General features: G+C 40.7%; 1 protein-coding gene across 4 annotated transcripts in view; it reads left to right on the plus strand.

Moving 5' to 3' along the window:
- The window catches only part of ZNF827 (zinc finger protein 827), a 174,037-nt gene that overhangs the window by 56,862 nt on the left and 98,145 nt on the right, over positions 1-19,030 (plus strand). For all 4 annotated transcript variants that reach the window (XM_030312977.1, XM_030312982.2, XM_030312984.1 and 1 more), the window contains exon 5: positions 9,000-9,233. In XM_030312977.1, the coding sequence (XP_030168837.1) occupies positions 9,000-9,233 (234 nt within the window). The remainder of the gene's footprint in view (positions 1-8,999; positions 9,234-19,030) is intronic.

A 19,030-nucleotide genomic window follows, 5' to 3' on the forward strand; every position in this document is an offset into this window, starting at 1 on the left:
AGAAGATGGAGCAGAGGGGGGTCTGCGGAAAGGAGGCAGCTGTTCAAAGGGAGCCTTGAAGGCTGTGAGTCCCTTGGTGTGGTCTCGAGTCCCGTGTTCCAGGCCCTCAGCTTGTAAGGCCAACTCTGAGAACTGGAGTGTCTCACACAGTTAGTTCAGTACCAAACTACTCCACAGTTTGGCAGCTCAAACTAATAGCCATTTACTTAGCTTAGGGTTTTGTGAATTGGCAGTTTGGACATGGTTTGAGCAGGGTGCTTCTTTGGGTCTCTCGAGGCTGACCCATCCATCTAAAGTCCGTGGCCACATGGGCTGGGGGAGGGCTGGTCTAGCATAGCCTCAGCTAGGATGAATTCTCCCTGTTCCTCAGAGTCTCTCACCCTTCAGTGGGCTAGCCCAGGCTCGTTCACACGGCAGCCGGGCGTGGTTCCAAAGGAGAGAGTGGAAGTGCACAAGGCCTTTGGAGGCTAGGCTAGGAACTGGCCCAACCTCACTTCCACCACCTTCTGTTGACCAAGGCATGTCACAGCTCCAGCCCAGATTCAGGGAGTGGGAGAATGGACTCCACCTCTTGATGGGAGGAGCTGCAAAGTCCCATTCCAAGGGGGTGGGGCTTCAGGGAGGGAATCCTTATGGCCTCTTTTTTTTTTTTAAAGTAAGCTCTGCATCATGACCCCAACATCAGGAGTCGCATGGACCCCAAGATCAAGAGTCACATGCTCTACCGACTGAGCCAGCCGGGCGCCCCTCCATTATGGCCATTTTATAGTCTACCACAGCCTAGAGTTCTTCAAACTCTCTGGGTGTTCCACAATGACAAAAATCATTTAACAACTGATGTGTAAACCAGAATGTCAGCATGGTAATTTAAAATGACAAGTATAACAATCAAGAGGAGATGTCATTTGGGGCAGATGGTCACCAACTTCCCTGAAAAGTGTTGGAAACATATTATCCAGTCTTTAGGTTTTCTTTTTCAAGTCTCAAATCACTTCATGCTGTTCATACATACAAATCACTTCACTGCTGTTCATACATTTCATTCTTTGTACGTGTTAATAGAATAAATTTAAAATGCAGCTTTCTTTCACATCTACTCGTGCCTTGGGTTCTTCAGGACTTGTCCTTCCTGCTCTTGACATGGGAGATACCCTGTCTGTTAAGCAGATTACTGCAGATAGCTACTTTTGCTCATGATGTGTTGATTTTGCTAGTTTAGTTCATGGAGGAAAACCTTATTTATTTATTTTACAGTTCTTGAGGCACCGCTCGTTGTTCTTACCCTTGCCCCTGCCCCGGAGGCTGTTTTGTTTCCCTTTTGTCACTGTGTGTGTACTGTGGTCGTAGCTGTCATAGGGGACCTGTGTGGTCTTGCTTTGAGGACACTGATACAGAAATAAAGATGAGCCCAGGTGGGGATTAATGAGAAATATGAGACGGTTAAAACTTCGCTAAACACTAATTATAAAACTACTTAAGGCAAATTAAGTAGTTTACCTTATTAGAGAGGAACATTTAAAAATATTTAGCTAATGTCTTAAACATTCTATTTGAATATAATATGCTTAGCATCTAAAAGCAATGCTCCACTATAATTAATTATTATTGAACTAAATCTTGGCCTTCCTTACAATTTTAGAAGGCAGTTTATTTTTTTTCTCACCTAAAGTGCATCAGGTTGTCAAATAATCCCAGGTCCTGCCAGATCATACGTACTTACATATACTGCTAAGGGGACTTGGGTAGTTATTTGTAATATGGGGGGTTGAGCTCTGATTCTGGTTCTGTCATTAATGATCTGTGTGCTTTTCAACAGGTCATATCATTCTCTGAGCCTGTGTTTACTTATCATGAAATAAAGGAAGCGGAAACAGTAATGGTTTTCACTTCATTTTTTAAAGAATAAACTCATTTTTTTCAAACAGAATCTGAAGTGCAGACTCAATATGTAAAACACACAGAATGTGTGTTTTTTTAATATAACTTTATTTTTTAAGTTCACATTTCTTGTATGTATTTATTCAAACAGTCCAGCAACTAGAGCCAAGTTGCTGCGTGATAAGCACACAGCATGCAATTAATGTTACGGTCGAGAGAGGCCATGTAGCAGCGTGAGCCCCTAGGACATTTCCGAATTTATTTTGCCGATTGCACTTTCAAGAAACACCACTTACACAGGGATGTTGTGGCCAATGAGAGTAGACATGTAACAATTTGCCTTGTAATCTCAAGATGCCTTTAATTAAATTTATTCAGCTGCTTGAAAAAAGAGTATAATAATGAAAAGTTTTTGCTTCCAAGTTGACAACATTTAAGCAACCGCCCTCGTTCCTTATCATAAGACCAGAAGCATTTAACACTTTCTCTATGCAGTAAAGCCACTTGTGATTCAATAGTAACCACTTCAGCTTTGCTCCATGGACTGTTATTTGGAAATTTATTTAATCTCTCTAGTCTCAGATTCCTCAGCTGCAAAATGGGACAGTAGTACGGTTGCTGTGAAGAGCCAATAAATTATTTCAAATAAACTAACACTTAGCATACTTCCTGGTCCACTTTAAGTGCTTTGTAAATGATAGACTAGATATATCTGTGTATCTGCACTTGTCTGTCTGTCGGCCACGATCGGAAGCTTCACCAAAGTAGATACACTTGAACCCACCCTGGCATTTAATTTAAGGTAGTGGTTCTCAACCAGAGGTGTGCATGGGGGACAGCTGGCAGTGAGTTTTTGTTTTCATGACGGGGTAGTGCTGTTGGCATCTAGTGGGTAGAGGCCTTAGATGCTGCTAAACATCTTACAGCGCACAGGTCAGCCCTCCGCGGCAAATTTACCCTGCCCAGAATGTCAGTGGTGCTGAGGGTGAGAAAGCCTGATGATGTAAGGCAGGCACATAGACTCCAGGAGGATCACAACTGTACAGTTTTACATGGACATACATGCGCAGGCCTGAATTTTTTGAAAGATCAGTGCAGAGCCAGTCTCCTCCTTATTAATGATGTATTCCTAGAGCTCTGCCACTCCTGTAATAATGGGAGGCAATGCGTTACAAGTGATACGAAACTCAATTAACTTGTCAACACAAGTAAAAATTAGGGGTCTCCATTACAACACAGATGACTGTGCACATTTCTAAATTAAGTTTTAAATTAGTTTAAAGAATCTTAAAAACTTAAATTTGAAACAAACATTTGTTGGGACCCCTGAAGCTTATCCTAGGATTCCTTGGAACACTGTTTGAAAACCACCAATCTGTGGCCCCTTCCAAGTCCAAGAGCCTGGCTGTGCTGAAGGGTGAGGTAGTAAATAAAATCCTTCACGGCCTACCTTTTTCATGTAGCATTTCAGCATTCACAAAATTGCTAGATTCTTTAAAAAGAATTTTTTTCTATGTTTATTATTTATCTTTGGGAGAGAGAGAGAGAGAGAGAGAGAGAGAGAGACAGAGGACAAGAGGGGGAGAAGCAGAGAGAGACAGAGGAACACACAGGATCCGAAGCAGGCTCCAGGCTCTGAGCTGTCAGCACAGAGCCCAACACAGGGCTGGAACCCAAGAACTGTGAGATCGTGACTTGAGCCGAAGTCAGACGCTTAACCCACTGAGTCACCCAGGCGCCCCCCACAATTGCCAGATTCTGAGCTGAAAGAGAGTCCTGTCTTATTAAATGCAGGGAAAGTGTCATCTTCTTCCTTCCCTGGAGGGAATGGACAAAACAGAAGAGCAGCGGCCATGGTGCAGTCCATTCTTCCTCTTCCACCTTCTTAGATCTTGACAAAATTCCTTCCTGCAGAAAGGGACGTTTTCTGTCCCTTACCTCTAGGTCATGTCCCACCTTTCCCTTATAATTAACAAAGCCTAGTTCACTCCATATCTCTTATTTCCAAAGCCCATAGTCCAACCTCTTAGGGTAGTATCCCTCTCAGAAGCGCTTGGAAGGAAAAGGAGAGAGCTTGGGTGCATTTTCAGCCAGAAACCTTGAAGCCTAGTGTCCCTGTGATTTGGAAGGTTTGGTTTATTAACCTCTTGGGCTCTTAGTTCCCTCACTTATAAAATAAGGGTAGTAATAATATCTACCTCCTGTGATTGATGGAAGGACCAATTTTTGTTAACTTTTCAAATGCTAGGTGTGTGCATTATTATTAAGGACATTTATAGAATTGTCCTGGGGGAGTTGGGGCACTTAGAAGGGATCTCAGCGTGAACTGATCACCCTTTGCTATAAAGAGGGATATATATATATGTGTGTGTGTATTTTTTTTAATCTTTGCCTATTATAATTGGAAGTTTGGGATAATTTTATCCCAGTGGCTTTCCTATTCATTTCCCATATGAATCTTTATCTTACATCCTTTTTAAATCCTCAAAAAGTTGATTTATTTCCTTTAAATGCCCCCCCCAGCTCTATTTGAGTGTGTGAACTTACAGATACACATAATTTATAATCAAAGTATCTCAGGTCCTAAAATGTTGGGAACAGAGGCCTCTTGATTATGGGGCTTCCTCACTGCATTAAAAGTGGAGTATCTGGAAACTTTAAGATACATAAACAGAAGTCAGGGTAAAGGCTGTGAAAGTCTTTTACGAATTGAGTTCCATATGCGCACAGATTTTTGTGTTGGGAAGAATGAAGTAAAGACGAGGCAGTGAATTGTAAATTGTTCCTTTTTTCATAGCAGTTTCCCCAAACAACAAAAAAAAGAAAACATCTTTAATTTGACCTTTTTCTGTAGAAAGAGAATGGGTTTTTTTTTAAAGTAAGGTAAAAAACAAAAGCAAGATAATAAAAAACTATGGCAATTATTCAGTCAGATTAATTTTAAAATGTAAGCTTTATGTACTATTTTTAGTATAAATATTTCTTTTTTTTTTTAATTTAAAAAAAAAATTTTTTTTTTCAACGTTTATTTATTTTTTTGGGACAGAGAGAGACAGAGCATGAATGGGGGAGGGGCAGAGAGAGAGGGAGACACAGAACCGGAAACAGGCTCCAGGCTCTGAGCCATCAGCCCAGAGCCCGACGCGGGGCTCGAACTCGCGGACCCCGAGATGGTGACCCGAGCTGAAGTCGGACGCTTAACCGACTGCGCCACCCAGGCGCCCCTAGTATAAATATTTCTGGTAATTAAAAGATAAGAGGGTAAGGGCACCTAGGTGGCTCAGTTGGTCAAGCGTCAGACTTCAGCTCAGGTCATGATCTTGCGGTTTGTGAGTTCGAGCCCTGCATCAGGTTCTGTGATGACAGCTCAGAGCCTGGAGCCTGCTTCGGATTCTGTCTCTCTCTCTCTCTCTCTCTCTCTCTCTCTCTGCCCTTCCCCTGCTCGTGCTCTGTTTCTCTCTCTGTCTCTAAAAAATAAATAAACAAAAAAAAGTTTCTTTAATAAGAGGGTAGGTAGCCTTCATATTTCTATTTTACATCTGTTTGGGAAATTAAATTGGGAAATTACAAGTGTTTGGGAAATTAAAACTTGGGCAAATGAGTGTTTCCCACATTGTTTTTGTGTGTGTGATCTGTTGTTAACTATATTTACATTTCCCCAGAAAGTTACTAGTTTTATGTCATTCTTGACATTGTCAGAATGAAAACCACGTATGAAATGTCTGCACATTTATAATCCAGCAACATACCAGCTTGCCTATTGTCTTTTTAAGTGTCTTACTGAAGTTCTGTTAAATCTGAGTTGTACTAACAATGCTAATTTTTTTCTGAATTCTTATGTATGTATGCATGTATCGTAACTAATAACTTCTAGAAGCTGGTTATATCTTCAGAGAGTGTCAGCTTAAGGTTGCTCTCTCTAGAAATTGGGATTTTGCTTCTAGGGCTTCGATAGTTTCTCTTTCCTAACCTCACCTTAGAACTTTAAAAAGTTTTAAAATAAAAGATACAGAACATTTTTAAAAGTACATAACTTTGTATATTATTCCTTCCTTCCCAAAGAATCACAATTTCAGACTTAATAGACAAAACACCACTTAATTATTCTGTTGTGACTAACTAGGATACTTTTGGAAAAGGATTTTATGAAGGGTTCTGGAAGAAAGGAATAGGGCCAGAGAGGGTTTAGGAGATGGCTAGCAAACCCTTCCCACCCCCTTCACCAAAAGTGGTTGAAAGGAGAGAAGTATGCTAAATAAACAAAGTCCTCTTAGGAGGCACCCTCCTGGTTGAGGTCAGAAATACATGAGGATTGCTTTAGAGAATATCATTGTTCTCTTTGATTTAGATTCTGATGGCATTGTCCCCAAAGGGTCAAATTTTGTTTTATCTTATCTTATCTTATTTTATTTTATTTTATTTTATTTTATTTTTTTAAAGTAATCTCTGTGCCCAACGTGGGGCTCAAACTCACAACCCTGAGATCAAGAGTCACATGCTCTACTGTCTGAGCCAGCCAGGTGCCCCAAAGGGCCAGATTTGGACCTCTTTTCTTGAAATTTTTCTGGACTCCTCCTTTAGTAATGCCAGAGTCCAAGTGAATGATTACTCACAGATACCTCAGTAAGTGCTATGGTGTAGATAGCAAAGCTTTTATCTCTAGGTCTTTTTCCCAGTCTAATGATCAGATCCAAGGAAAGCACTTCTGATATTTTGGGATTCTTAGTTTTTGTTTTCCACAGGTAATAGTGAAGCACCATCAGATGTCACTAATTTGTAGCTACCATATTTTATTAATTCCACAAATACATATTGAGTGCCTCATATGTGCCAGGCACTCTTCTAGGCACTCAAGATACATCAATGTTAAGGTCATTGCTTTCTTGAAGCCTACCCTTGAGTTAGGGAAACAGACCATAATGGTTAATATAATAAATAAAAACAAAATTATACGGTATGTGATTAGTCTGCTTGGGCTGCCATACCAAAATATCAAAGACTGGTGACTTGAACAAAAGAAACTTACCTCTCACAGTTCTGGAGGCTGGAGGTCTGATGAAGGTGCTGGCAGGTGTGGTTTCTTCTGAGGCTACCCTTTTTGGCTTGAAGATGTCCACCTTCTTGCTGTGTCCTCCCATGATCTTCCTTCTGTGTGCGTGCCTCCCTGGTGTCTCTTCTTATGGGACATCAATCATATTGGGTTAGGGCCCCACCCTGATGCCCTCTTATAACTTTGATTATTTCCCTGCCTCCAAGTGCAGCCACAATGTGGGTTAGAGCTTCAACATAAGAACTGGTGGGGGTGGGTACAATTAAATCCTTAACAATAAGTTATCAAGTGATAAGTATTTTGGGGAAAAAAAAGAAGAAGATTAGAGTAAGGTAGGAGAGACTGGGTGTACTATGGGGTGGGGATTGCAATTCTGAATAGGATAGTCAGGGTAGACTTCATTGAGAAGGTGGTACTTGAAGGTCAAATTACATTCACGTGTTGTTTATAGTACAGGGACCCGAAGTGGAGGAGTGGTGAGGTGGAGGTAGGTAAGGGTGGAGGTCAATAAGGAACCTAGGGTGGGCAGCTCGTAGAACTAGGTTCTAGTGCCAGCTGTGCATCTTTCTGGTGGTAACACTTCCAAATGTCACGTTAGCCTTCCAAGGTCCAGTTTCTAAATACGCTGATCTGTGTAAACTTGTGATTCCAGAATGTATATCCTTAGAGGGAACAAGGGAGAAAGGACTTTATGGTTGTGTATAGGCTACGGTAGGTGGTGGGCAACAAGTCAAAAGCTTTGTGGATTTATCTTCATCTTCTTTTGTGTTAAGCGGGAATGGGCTTTTGGCTCATCTAATAAGTGTTACTAAGAAATGTATATTAGGAAGAGATCTTCTTTCTCAAAAGACCGACACATCTAACATAACCAACCTAAAGGTCCTACTGCATGGCCCATTAAAGGGGAGCAAGATGCCCGGGAAAGTGGCCAGTGGTGGAAGAGGATGCTTGTCTTCCTTCTTGGTCTTTCCCAGGGAGTGAGTAGCTCAGTTGGGGAAGGCTTGTTATGGTGTAGCCAAGCCACAGAATCCATCCCATAATAGACCAGTTAGCTCTGCCCTGACCGCACACTCCACACCAACCACCCATGCTAAAAATGGAAAAAAGGACATTAGTGGAAAAACTGGTGAAATCTGAATAAAATCTGGAGTTTAGATCATAGTAATGTGAATTTCTTAGTTCTGACGAATGCACCATGGTTATGTAAGATGTGAGCATCGGGGAATGCTGGGCGAAGAATATATGGGAACTCCGTGAACCATCTTGCAACTTCTCTGTGAATCCAAAATTATTTCAAGATAAAAGCATTTCTTTTAAAAAAATGCCCATTGTGAGGGGCGCCTGGCTGGCTCAGTCAGTGAAGCGTGTGACTCTTGATCTCGGGGTTGTGAGTTCGAGCCCCACGTTAGATGTGGAGGTTACTTAAAAATAAAATCCTTTAAAAAAAAAATGCCCATCGTGGGCTTAGAAATGACTTGAACCACAGATGCGGATTTATTCACCATGACTGGAAAACAGTTCCAAGTGCGTGCCCCAGTGTTCAAGGGTCAGGAACGTCAGTTTATAATAAGGCAAGAGTGGGATATCTCTGGTTTGAGCTTTTCTCTGGCAAATTCGTCACCTTCCCACCCCACCCCAGGTTTCGGCTTTGGGGACTGCCTCTGACTCATGTTTCTATTGAATATTTTCTGGCAGGATAATTGCCTGAAAGCATTATTTTATAATAGGATTAAGTGGGAAGAATGCTTATAGGTCAGGGAGGCAGCAGCATACACAGGAAAGAAGACATTTGGGGAAACCAGAGAGAAAATGACCACTTTGTAGAGGCAGCACTTCTTCAACTATGATGGGTTCCAAAGATTCAGAAGCCCACACTCTTCAGAGTCCTGTGCTCGTGGAGCGTGTTGTATTTTTTTCTGCCCAGGTCCCATCCTATTTTGATCGGGTTGTGGTCCCTCTTGCTGTTGGCACACTGATTGTGCATTCCATATCTCATTAAGTCCGGGGGCAGCTAAGAGGGGGAGTGGCCTTTTGTATATGTATATATACAATACCTTTCTTCTTCTGACAGCTGCAAATCAGAAGGAGCCCATGAATCTTAATTTTAAAGTGAAAGAGGAGCCGAAGGAAGAAGAGGCCTTAAGTGCCGCTTTGCCTCGGTCCAGCTATGTGTTCAGCCCGGAATCTGAAGTGTCAGCCCCAAGCATCGCTGAGGACACCCTTAAGCCCCAGGAGGGGAAGGGGAACGTGCTAAGGCCGGATATGTCAGTCAAAGCAGCGTCCGAACTTCTCATGAAACTATCAGGTACTTGGTTTATTCTAAAATATTCACATTCTGCTCATTTCGTTTGAAGTCAGCTGGGCTCCTTCCTGCACAGGTTGTAATTAGCCTAATGGAGGCAACATCACATTATTGAGGTGAATTCAGGAGTGACTGGATGACTTGGCTCACGTTCCTGTGTCGTGTGTACGAGTCTGTTTGCGGACGTTAACTGTGTACCTGTCTTGTGAAATACAGCCTTCTTTTCCTGGAAATTATTGGAAGACACTGTTGCTTTCTAAGATGATGCAGGTCATAATCTTAAGTGGGTTCTAATGACGTTCAAAGCACTTCTGCTAATTGGTCAAAATATCTATTCTTCCTTAATAGAGGACCTTTCTTTCTGTGTGTATTTATACTGTATTCGTTAAGAACCATTAAAAATATTTTTCTTAATAAGCAGTTGAGATGGCACTTGAAGTAATTACCAATAGAGTGGCAATAAGAGATTTTATGAAGAGAAAATTTCATAATGGAATATTATAATAATTAATCTAAGTTCTTGGGATGAATGAATAATATTTTAATCATATCTAAATGTAATCCCAGCCTGTCAGCGGTAGGAGAAATGGGTTATAGTTTGAAATTCATGTATTTTGGGTTCTTTTCCATGCAGTCTCCCATATGTGCCTTCAAAACAGGTAAAAATTTAGGGTCTTCTGAACTCAAAAGTATGACTTTCAGAGCATGGAAAGAAAAGTTACATCAATAATAATACTTACCAAGTCATATCCCAGCCTCAGTTCACTAAAGGTGATTTTTAGAAACTATATTCAAAATGTTAATATGAATCAAAAGCCCTTTCAGTTTGTAACTTGCTGTGCTTGGAGGATGAAAGCAGGAAATGCATTAGGGATATTCGTTCCTGGTAATTTCATCAGCAATTCTGACTGTGTTTCTGGTTGACCAGTAGGTTGGGAAGTAAGAAATTAATAGTGATTTACTTAGAGCCATTATATCAGAACAGTTGAAATTCCTGTATTTGCCAGTTGGTGGGGTTAAGAATTCTTTCCTTTGATGTTAATTTAGAACACACTGGAACTTCAGGGGAATATGATTTATTATAGATAAAGCATAAGACAGTTATTACATCCTTATTATAGCCCCATTTTTCTAAACTTCACAGTGATGGTTCAGCTTCTTTTTAGCAGATGGGAGGTCTAGCAAGATTGTGCTGATTGCCGAAAGCTGAAAGTTTAAAAAAATGGTGTTCAGGCCAACATATTTTCATATATTTGAGCCCTCCTTCCTGTGTCGAAAAGTGTCAGTGATAGAGTATAATGTCTGTTGTTTTTCCAGTCAATTCAAAGGGATCACACAGCTCTCTGATTCTTCTTGTGTAGCATAGGCTTTCATATGGCAGTAACCCTCTATCAGCAGTAACTCCTGTTGGTAGGATCCTAGTGTATACTATTTCTGTTTCAGAGTTTGTTATGCAACCAGTATTGTGAGCAGGGAGAGCTGGGGTGGCACCAAAAGATAATATGCAATGAGATTTTAGGAAACTTTTTTTTTTAAAGTAGGCTCCATGCCCAGTGTGGAGGTCAGGGCTCAAACTCACGACCCTGAGATCAAGACCTGAGCTGAGATCAAGAGTCAGATGCTTAACTGACTGAGCCACCCAGGTGTCCTGTGAAAAGATGTTCTTTAAGGAAGACATTTTATCCTGACCCTTTGAACAGATGTGATTTGAGACACTCAAGTATGAAATCATTTCCTAGATAATAATGATATCTCTCAAATAGAATATGGTCATAAAGCCTTGCACATTTACTGATATTTGTAGACAACAGTGACCCTTCTAAATGTTTATGTTGACTTACATTGAGTACATGTGCTATTCAACAACAGTTGAATGTTATGACACAGTCGTACTTCCAAAGGGCATCTGCCCTGCTTCCTAGCGTGGAAGTGAAAACTTGTTCGAACGACTAACATAACTCTTTTTTTGTCCTGAAAAAATTCCCCAACATTTTTTTTGCAGGAGACTTAGGTCAAAAGGATATGCATCACAGCCCCTATTTTCTAGATGGTTATGATCTAGTAGAGGCAGACCAGGGCAGTGCCTTCCATTCCACAAGCATTTTGCACTTAGAACTCCACACATCTACCCTCTAGCAGATTATGATCAGGTAAACTGTGAAGAAGTTTCCAAGGTAGTCCTAACACAAGACATGTAACTTAAAAACAAGCTTCTTCCATTCCTAAGCCACAGGGTAAAGAGGACTCACTCTTTATTGGGTTTAAAGTGGATATTAGAGTTTCTAATCATGGATGAAGCAGTGCTTTTGGAAGGATGTTAGGGAAAAACTTCCTATGCTCTCTCTCCTCAAGATGTAATTTTAGCAATTTCAGGATTCATACACTGAAAGACATCCAAGTAAAGGACTTGTTGGTGTCTTCAAATCCCCTTTCCCACGATAGTTTCCCGTCCCTCTATGGACAAGAGGTCTTGCTCTTGTCCATACATGGATGTCCTTGCACACATGCAGGTTAGTCAAGGCTGCATTAGGTTCACCTGGCTTGATACCCACAAAGCCCTTCTGCAGGCGTTCTCATGAACAGGAGTCCCTATTGCTTCCTGCCTTGCTGATTTTCATTTATAGTCTTCTGTGGCATGGAGAAAAATCCTTTCGGCCAGGAAGAGTTGGGTGAGAAAAGTATGCCCCATGCATTAGTATACATTTTTTTTTCCTTCTTCCAGATTTGAGAAGATGTGGAATAAAAGGAGTTTTCTTCTTTGTTGCTTATTTCCTTGAGATTAGAAGCTGTGGTCTGTAGTGCAGGCACTCTTAGTCTTTTCACTGAATTAATACAAGGAAACTGGTCAACAATTTTGGCTGCCTCATTTCCAGTTTTAAATTAATTTATGTTGACTCCTCCGTGATGGATGTTGGGCACAGGGCCTAGTGAAATATCATGTGAAACTTTCCTGTGTGGAGAAATGTCTGTAGGTATATTGTTTTCCAAATTGACATTTACGTTTTATGGGAAAAACACAGATGAGGTAGAGGCTAGGCTAAATTTTTCATTAACTGTGTGTTTGGGAAAATCTGAGTTTTCTTCCTTCCTGTGGCTCAAGTTCTGCTTCCAGTTGTTAATTGGGAAGTCAAGTGCCTGACAGCTGGGCCAAGTAAATTGATTACCATAAAGAAAGCAACCCACTCTAAGGAAACTGCTGGATGTCTGTGACTACCTGTTGTTATGTGACACAAGGCAGCCAAAACAATCAGACTTTTTTGCTAAGGCGCATAGTTGCCAAAGATAATTCCCAGAAGTCTTGATTTAAGAAGGCCAAAATCCTAAGTTCAATACAGAGGATGTGTAACATTAGACACAGAGAATCCTGTCACTATTAAACCCTGGTTTTGCAACGTCTAGTGACCTCACAAACTTATGGAACAGATGTGTTGCTGCAGATGAGATGCAGTGTTGAAGGCAACACAAAACTTTACCTGTTTTGTCTCTGTTGTGCGGTGAGAGAAGTAGCTGGACACACAGAGATAAAGAAACGCCCCTTCTCCTTTTGGGGAGCCGCATGCTTGCGTGGGAATAAATACATCAAATGTAACATATTTGTAGATGAACCTAGAAGTAGCGGGTTAAGAATGCAATCTCAAAAATATGAATTCCACAAAAATGAAAGTTGAAGTTATTTCAGAAACATTAATGGAAAACTAAACACTTAAATTTATCCACCATGGTAAATACAACCGAATATTAGACCTTAATTTGAAACACATCTATAGGTTTTCTTATTTCTTTGCTCAAGGAAAGAAACTGAATTGATTTATATTCATTTCTGATTTATATTTATTTATCCCGGTCTAGTCTTAGAACAATAAATTATAATTGCCTTTCTAGAGAAATCCAAGCAGGCCCTAGATTTGAAATACATAATGGTGTAGGATTCAGGGAATCTCCTGAGTAAGATAGGGCTTCAGCTATGAAATATTAATTTATTTTCTTATTTATTTATTTATTATAATTTTTTAAAGTAGTCTCTATCCCCAGCATGGGACTCGAACTCACGACCCCAAGATCAAGAGTTGCATGCTACCGACTGAGGAAGCCAGGTGTCCCATAGCTATGAAATATTTAGAAGCAGGTGAACTTGGGTGCGATGAAGTTTAAGATGAGTTTAATTTCTGGGGTGAACTGAAACAGAGAGGAAAGAGACCCCCAAATTGACTTTATTAACAGTTTTAATTAAGGCCTTTTTGGTTGTACATAATAAATCCTCTTCAGCCGGTTTAGGCAAGCCAGGGGAGTTTAACAGAAGATGCAGGTTTAGGGTAAACTTATGGAACCCCAGGGGAGGGATGCAGAAAGGCGTGTCCCTCACTGAAACCAGAGTCTGGAGGACCATGTGGAAACCAGAAAGCTCTCATTCTCTACCTCATCCCTGCTTCTCTGTGCAATACAGATGGGCTTTTTCGATTACCCAGTTCACATGGTGGAAAATGGCAATTTCTTGCAGCTTTCTGAGTTTGCCTTTTATTCAAAAGAGGAGCCAGACAGAAATTTCTTAGTCCCAATTCCAAATTCCAGCTGATTGCCCCAGCTCCAAGTGGGATCCACCAGTGGAAACTTCTGTCACTAGGGATAAGGTCACGTTGGGCAGACATGGCTGCGGTCTTATAGGATGGCTGTGAGGGAGAAGAATCCCCAGAAATGTGTCTTGGGTGGGCAAGAATGGGGGTGGCATGAAACCAGGAAGATAAACAATATGTGTGAACCACAAAAGTTTGAGGAGCAGATTATGGTAATTGCTGTTATTTAAATATTGAATGTAAATGCGTTTTGGCCTTTGGATGACTTTTACCTTTCTTTTCTGGTAGAGTCTTGGGGAAGACCCGCCCAGCCAGGACTCTGCCTAGCCAGCCTCAACTCTGTATGTGCTGTGGCATTGCTTCTCAAAGAGTGGTCCCCAGACTGGCAGAATCAGCATGGGTGGGGGAGGGTAGGGAAATGTTCGAAATACAAATTCTTGAACTCTACTCTGGACCTTGTTCAGACTCCGAGGTTGGAGGCCCAGCTCTCTGTGTTTTTGCAAGCCCTCCAAGTGAACCTGACAGCTAAGTTTTGAGAAACCCTGTGCCGAGGAAATGGTTAATGAGAGAAATAAATTTTGTCCATCTGAGTAACATGCCTACGTTAAGGCTGACAGGGAGCAAAGCTCTATTAAATGTACATTTTTTTTTTTAAAAAGAGCATCTTCAGTAGAGGTTCTTTTTAACTTATTATGAAATAATGGCATCTGGGAACCTTTCTGTAGAAGGACACATGTACTTAATAAATCAAGATAGTGTTGGTTGTGAGCCTCAGATTAATACTGCTTTTTTCAGTGTTCTTTGTTGTTAATTTTCATGATTATTCTTGGGCAATGTTGGCTTTTGTGCAGTTGAATGGTTTTTAGTATAGTCACAGAGTTTTGCATCTGTCACCACAGTTAGTTATAGAACATTTTCATCACCTTGAAAAGAACTATCCATTAGCAGTCAGTCCTCAACCATCCCCATACCACCGCCAACCCTAGACAATCACTAATCTGCTCTTTGTCTTTATAGATTTGCCTATTCTGTACATTTCATATGAATGAAAACATACAATATACGGTCTTTTGTAACTGACTTCTTTCACTTAGCGTAACGTTTTTAAGGTTCATCTTTGTTGCTCATCTATAGTACTTTATTCCTTTTTATGGCTGAATAATATTCCATTGAATATTATTGGAATACATACATCAATAATTAATATTAATTTTCTATGTGGTATAAAATAGATATAATACCACATTTTGTTTATTGAGTCATCTATTGATGAAAGTTTGGGTTGTTGCCCAACTTTTGGCTGCTGTAATCGCTTATGTCCAAGTTTTTTTTTTGACTCATATTTAGTTTCTCTTGGGTGTATACCTAGGAGTGGCCTGCTGAATCCAATGGTAACTCCATATGCAACACTTTGAGGAACTGTCAAACTATTTGCCAAAGCAGCTGCACCTTTTGACATTCCTGCACCTTTTGACATTCAGCAATGTATGAGAGTTCTAATTTTTCTACATCTTTGCCAAAACCTATTATTACCTGTCTTTTTTATTATAGCTGTCATACTGGGTATGCACTAGTATTCCACCGTGGTTTTGATTTGCGTTTCCCGAGGACTTAAGATGCTGGGGATATTTTCACGTACTTATTGGCCATTTTGTGTATCTTCTTTGGAGAAATGTCTATTCAAGTCCTTTTCCTGCTTTTTGAATTATTTGTCTTTTTAGTCTTGAGTTGTAAAAGTTCCTTAGCAATTCTGGATATAAGCCCCTGATCAGATACCTGATTGGCAAATATGTTCTCCCATTCTGCTGACTGTCTTTCCATTTTCTTAATGGCATTATTTGTAGCTCAAAAGGTTTTAATTTTGATATAGTCCAGGTTCACTGTTTTTTCTTTTGTTGCTTGTGAGCACCATCATGTTTTCTGTAATTCCAAAAATTAAGTGAAAATGCAGAATAGTTTAGTATTAAAATGAAAGCCTATCCTTGCTTATATGAGCACAGCATTTAATTTTCAGATATAAAGCCTATGAAAGCTAATTTATTTAACACAGACCTCCCTAGTGCAGTTGACCTGTCTGATTTCTGCATTTGCCATAGCATTCTATGATTCAGCTGATGGCAAAGGGTATTTGTATGTCAGCTTCTGAAATGACTTACAATGAATGTGACTAGTAATGGGGCTTACAACTAATGGCTAGATCACTGTCCTCCTGCCATATATATCCTAAGCAACTCTTGGGATATGCATGTATATGTATATGTATACATATATGTGTACGTATATATATCTGTATACGTATATATGTATGTATACACACGTACACAGAAAACCCATAACTGGGGGAGTTCTATCTTTTTTTTTAAGTTTATTTATTTTGAGAGAGACAATGCAAGCAGGGAGGGGCAGAGAAAGGGAGAGACAGAATCCCAAGAAGGCTCCATGTTATCAGTGCAGAGCCTGATGTGGGGCTTGAACTCAAAAACTGTGAGATCATGACCTGAACCAAAATCAAGAGTCGGAGACTTAACCAACTAAGCCACCCAGGCACCCCAGGAGTTAAATCTTAAATAAGGAATTAGACTCTTTTTTTAGTACTTGAAAACTCAGTGAGAATTGAAGGTATTTGGAGTGTGAAAACTATGTCTTATACAAACAGGTAATAGATCACTTTAATAAGATAAAAATGTGGCATGTTTATATACCAAAGAGAATCATTTTCTTGAAGGTCTAGGTCTTGTTAAACTCAATGGAGGTACAGTGGTGTTATTTACCTGACTGTTCAGGCAGACAGAGTAGCAACTTGCCATGTGCAGTTCTGGAAGCACCATCCTTTTCTCAGCAAGAAGAAAAGAACTTGCTTCGAACAGATTCTCCCACCGTAACTGGCGTTACCCTCATTCTTTGACTAGTATGCACCCTTCTATTCATTTTGTAATTTCACACACAGCTTACAGGTCTTGGAGGGACACACCTGAATGGCTGTTGCTGCTCTGCTCCCCGCCTTAATGCAGGAGCTTTTCCGGTTCACACCCCCAGGGCCAGAGCCTCTGGGAACTCCTTTTCCCCTTAGAGCCCTCACCCCTCTGCTCACCCTTTTGCTTTCTTGACCCAGCTTCCTCCGCCTCCCACACTGAGGCCTGGGACTCAGAAGGACTGGACTCAAAAGGGCTCTTGTTTTATTATCATTTCCCTGTTGCATAGCTGCATATATTAATATAGCCACGAAAATTTGTATTGGCGTGCGTTTCCAGAAGCCAGGCAAGAACTCTGAAAGGAATTTTATAGGCTCCACCTTCATTATAGATTCCTTTTCTGTTTGGCTGAACTGGGGGAGGCAAGGGTTTGATCACAGCTGTAAGGGGTGAGGGTAGGGCTGTAGGATGGCGGGTGGGGGTGGGGTGGAGTGCAGGCAGGGTAGGATGAAGGGGAGGGAGTGCAGGCAGGGTAGGATGAATGTGGAGGGGTTCCAGGTCTTCCTTTAATAATACAGAGCAAAAGAATGAAGAATGCCACCTAGAAAATGTGTTTGCAGCTGGAATAGTGTGCCCTCCTCGTTGCTGTGTTGTTTTCTGTGTTCTGGTATAAATGACTGCAGGTATAACGCGAACCGTGGCAGAGAGAGGCCACTAATAAGTACTATTCAATGGTGACAGCTCGAAGAAGAAGCTTCATTTTCGGAGGGATCCAATTGCAGTGTGGACGCAAATATTTGAGTAACCAGTCAAACATTCTATTCCATTTTTCACACAGAGGACAAATTTCCCTGCCCGGTAGAAGCTGCGTGCCCTGTCACTGCATTAGGATCTCCTCTACCGCCCTAGTTTTCGTGGTCCTCAAAAAGGTCTCGGCCTTTTTGGCTATATGTTACCACAGTTATAGTCTTGTGAGGAAGAGCATGGCCACCATTTCCCTCAACGAGAGATCTAAAACATTCTCATTCCACAGGGGTTTTTCTCCTCATCGCCTTATTAACCTTTCACCTTTAACTTATTCATGTGTATAATTAAACCCCAATGGGTTCTGTGCTCATCTGGGTGCAAACAGGTATCACAGATCTACCTCTGAAAAAGGAAATCCTTTCTCCACTGTCAAGTAGCCTGTCCGCTGCTCAGTAGCCCATCACCCACTGAGCAGGGGCTCAAGCGGGTGATAGTGCCTGGGTCACTCAGTGCATAAGCTCCAGAAGATAGCCACAACCTGAGAGCAATGGGACATGTTTCCTTTGGGTAGGGGAGTGTCCATATTGGACCAAGAATGGGAAAGCAATGAAGCAAACTGTTCTCCCTTATGGCTTCTATTCTTCTTCTTCTTCTTCTTTTTTAAGTTTTATTGATTTATTTTGAGAGAGAAAGAGAGCATGATCAGAAAGAGGGAGAGAGAGAATCCCAAGTGGGCTCCATGCTGTCAGCTTGGGGCCTGATGCAGGGTTCGAACTCAGGAACCGTGAGATCATGACCTGAGCCTAAATCAAGAGTCAGACGCTTAACTGAGCCACCCAGGTGCCTCAGTTCCTCTTAAATAAATAAATAAATAAATAAATAAATAAAGTTCTAAATTAAAAAATTTTTGACACACAGTGTTATGTTAATTTTAGGTATACAAAATAATGATTCAGCAATAATATAGATGACTCAGTGCTCATCAAGATAAGTGTACTCTTAATCTTTTTAATCTATTTCACCCATACCCCCATCCACCACACCTCTGGCTAGCATCAGTTTGTTCTCTGTATTTAAGAGTCTGGTTTTTTGTTTGTCTCTTTTTTTCTTTGTTTATTCATTTGTTTCTTAAATTCCACATATGAGTAAAATCATATGGTATTTGTCTTTTTCTTACTGACTTATTTCACTTAGCATAATACCCCTGGGTCTATTCATGCTGTTAGAAATGACAAGATCTCCTTCCTTTTTATGGCTGAGTAATATTCTGTTGCATAAATATAGACCACATCTTTTTTATCCTTTCATCTATAGATAGACACTTGGGTTGCTTCCATATCTGAGCTATTGTAAATAACATAGAGGTGCATATATATTTTTGAATTAGTGTTTTTATTTTCTTTGAGTAAATATCCAGTGGTAGAATTACTGGATCATATGGTAATTCTGTTTTTAATTTTTTCAGGAAACTCCATGCTCTTTTGCACAGTGTCTGCACCAGTGTCTGCATTCCTACCAACTGTGTAAGAGGGTTCCTTTTTCTCCAAATCCTCTCCAAAATCTGTTGTTT

Source organism: Lynx canadensis, chromosome B1 (assembly GCF_007474595.2).
Source record: "Lynx canadensis isolate LIC74 chromosome B1, mLynCan4.pri.v2, whole genome shotgun sequence".
Taxonomy (NCBI): domain Eukaryota; kingdom Metazoa; phylum Chordata; class Mammalia; order Carnivora; family Felidae; genus Lynx; species Lynx canadensis.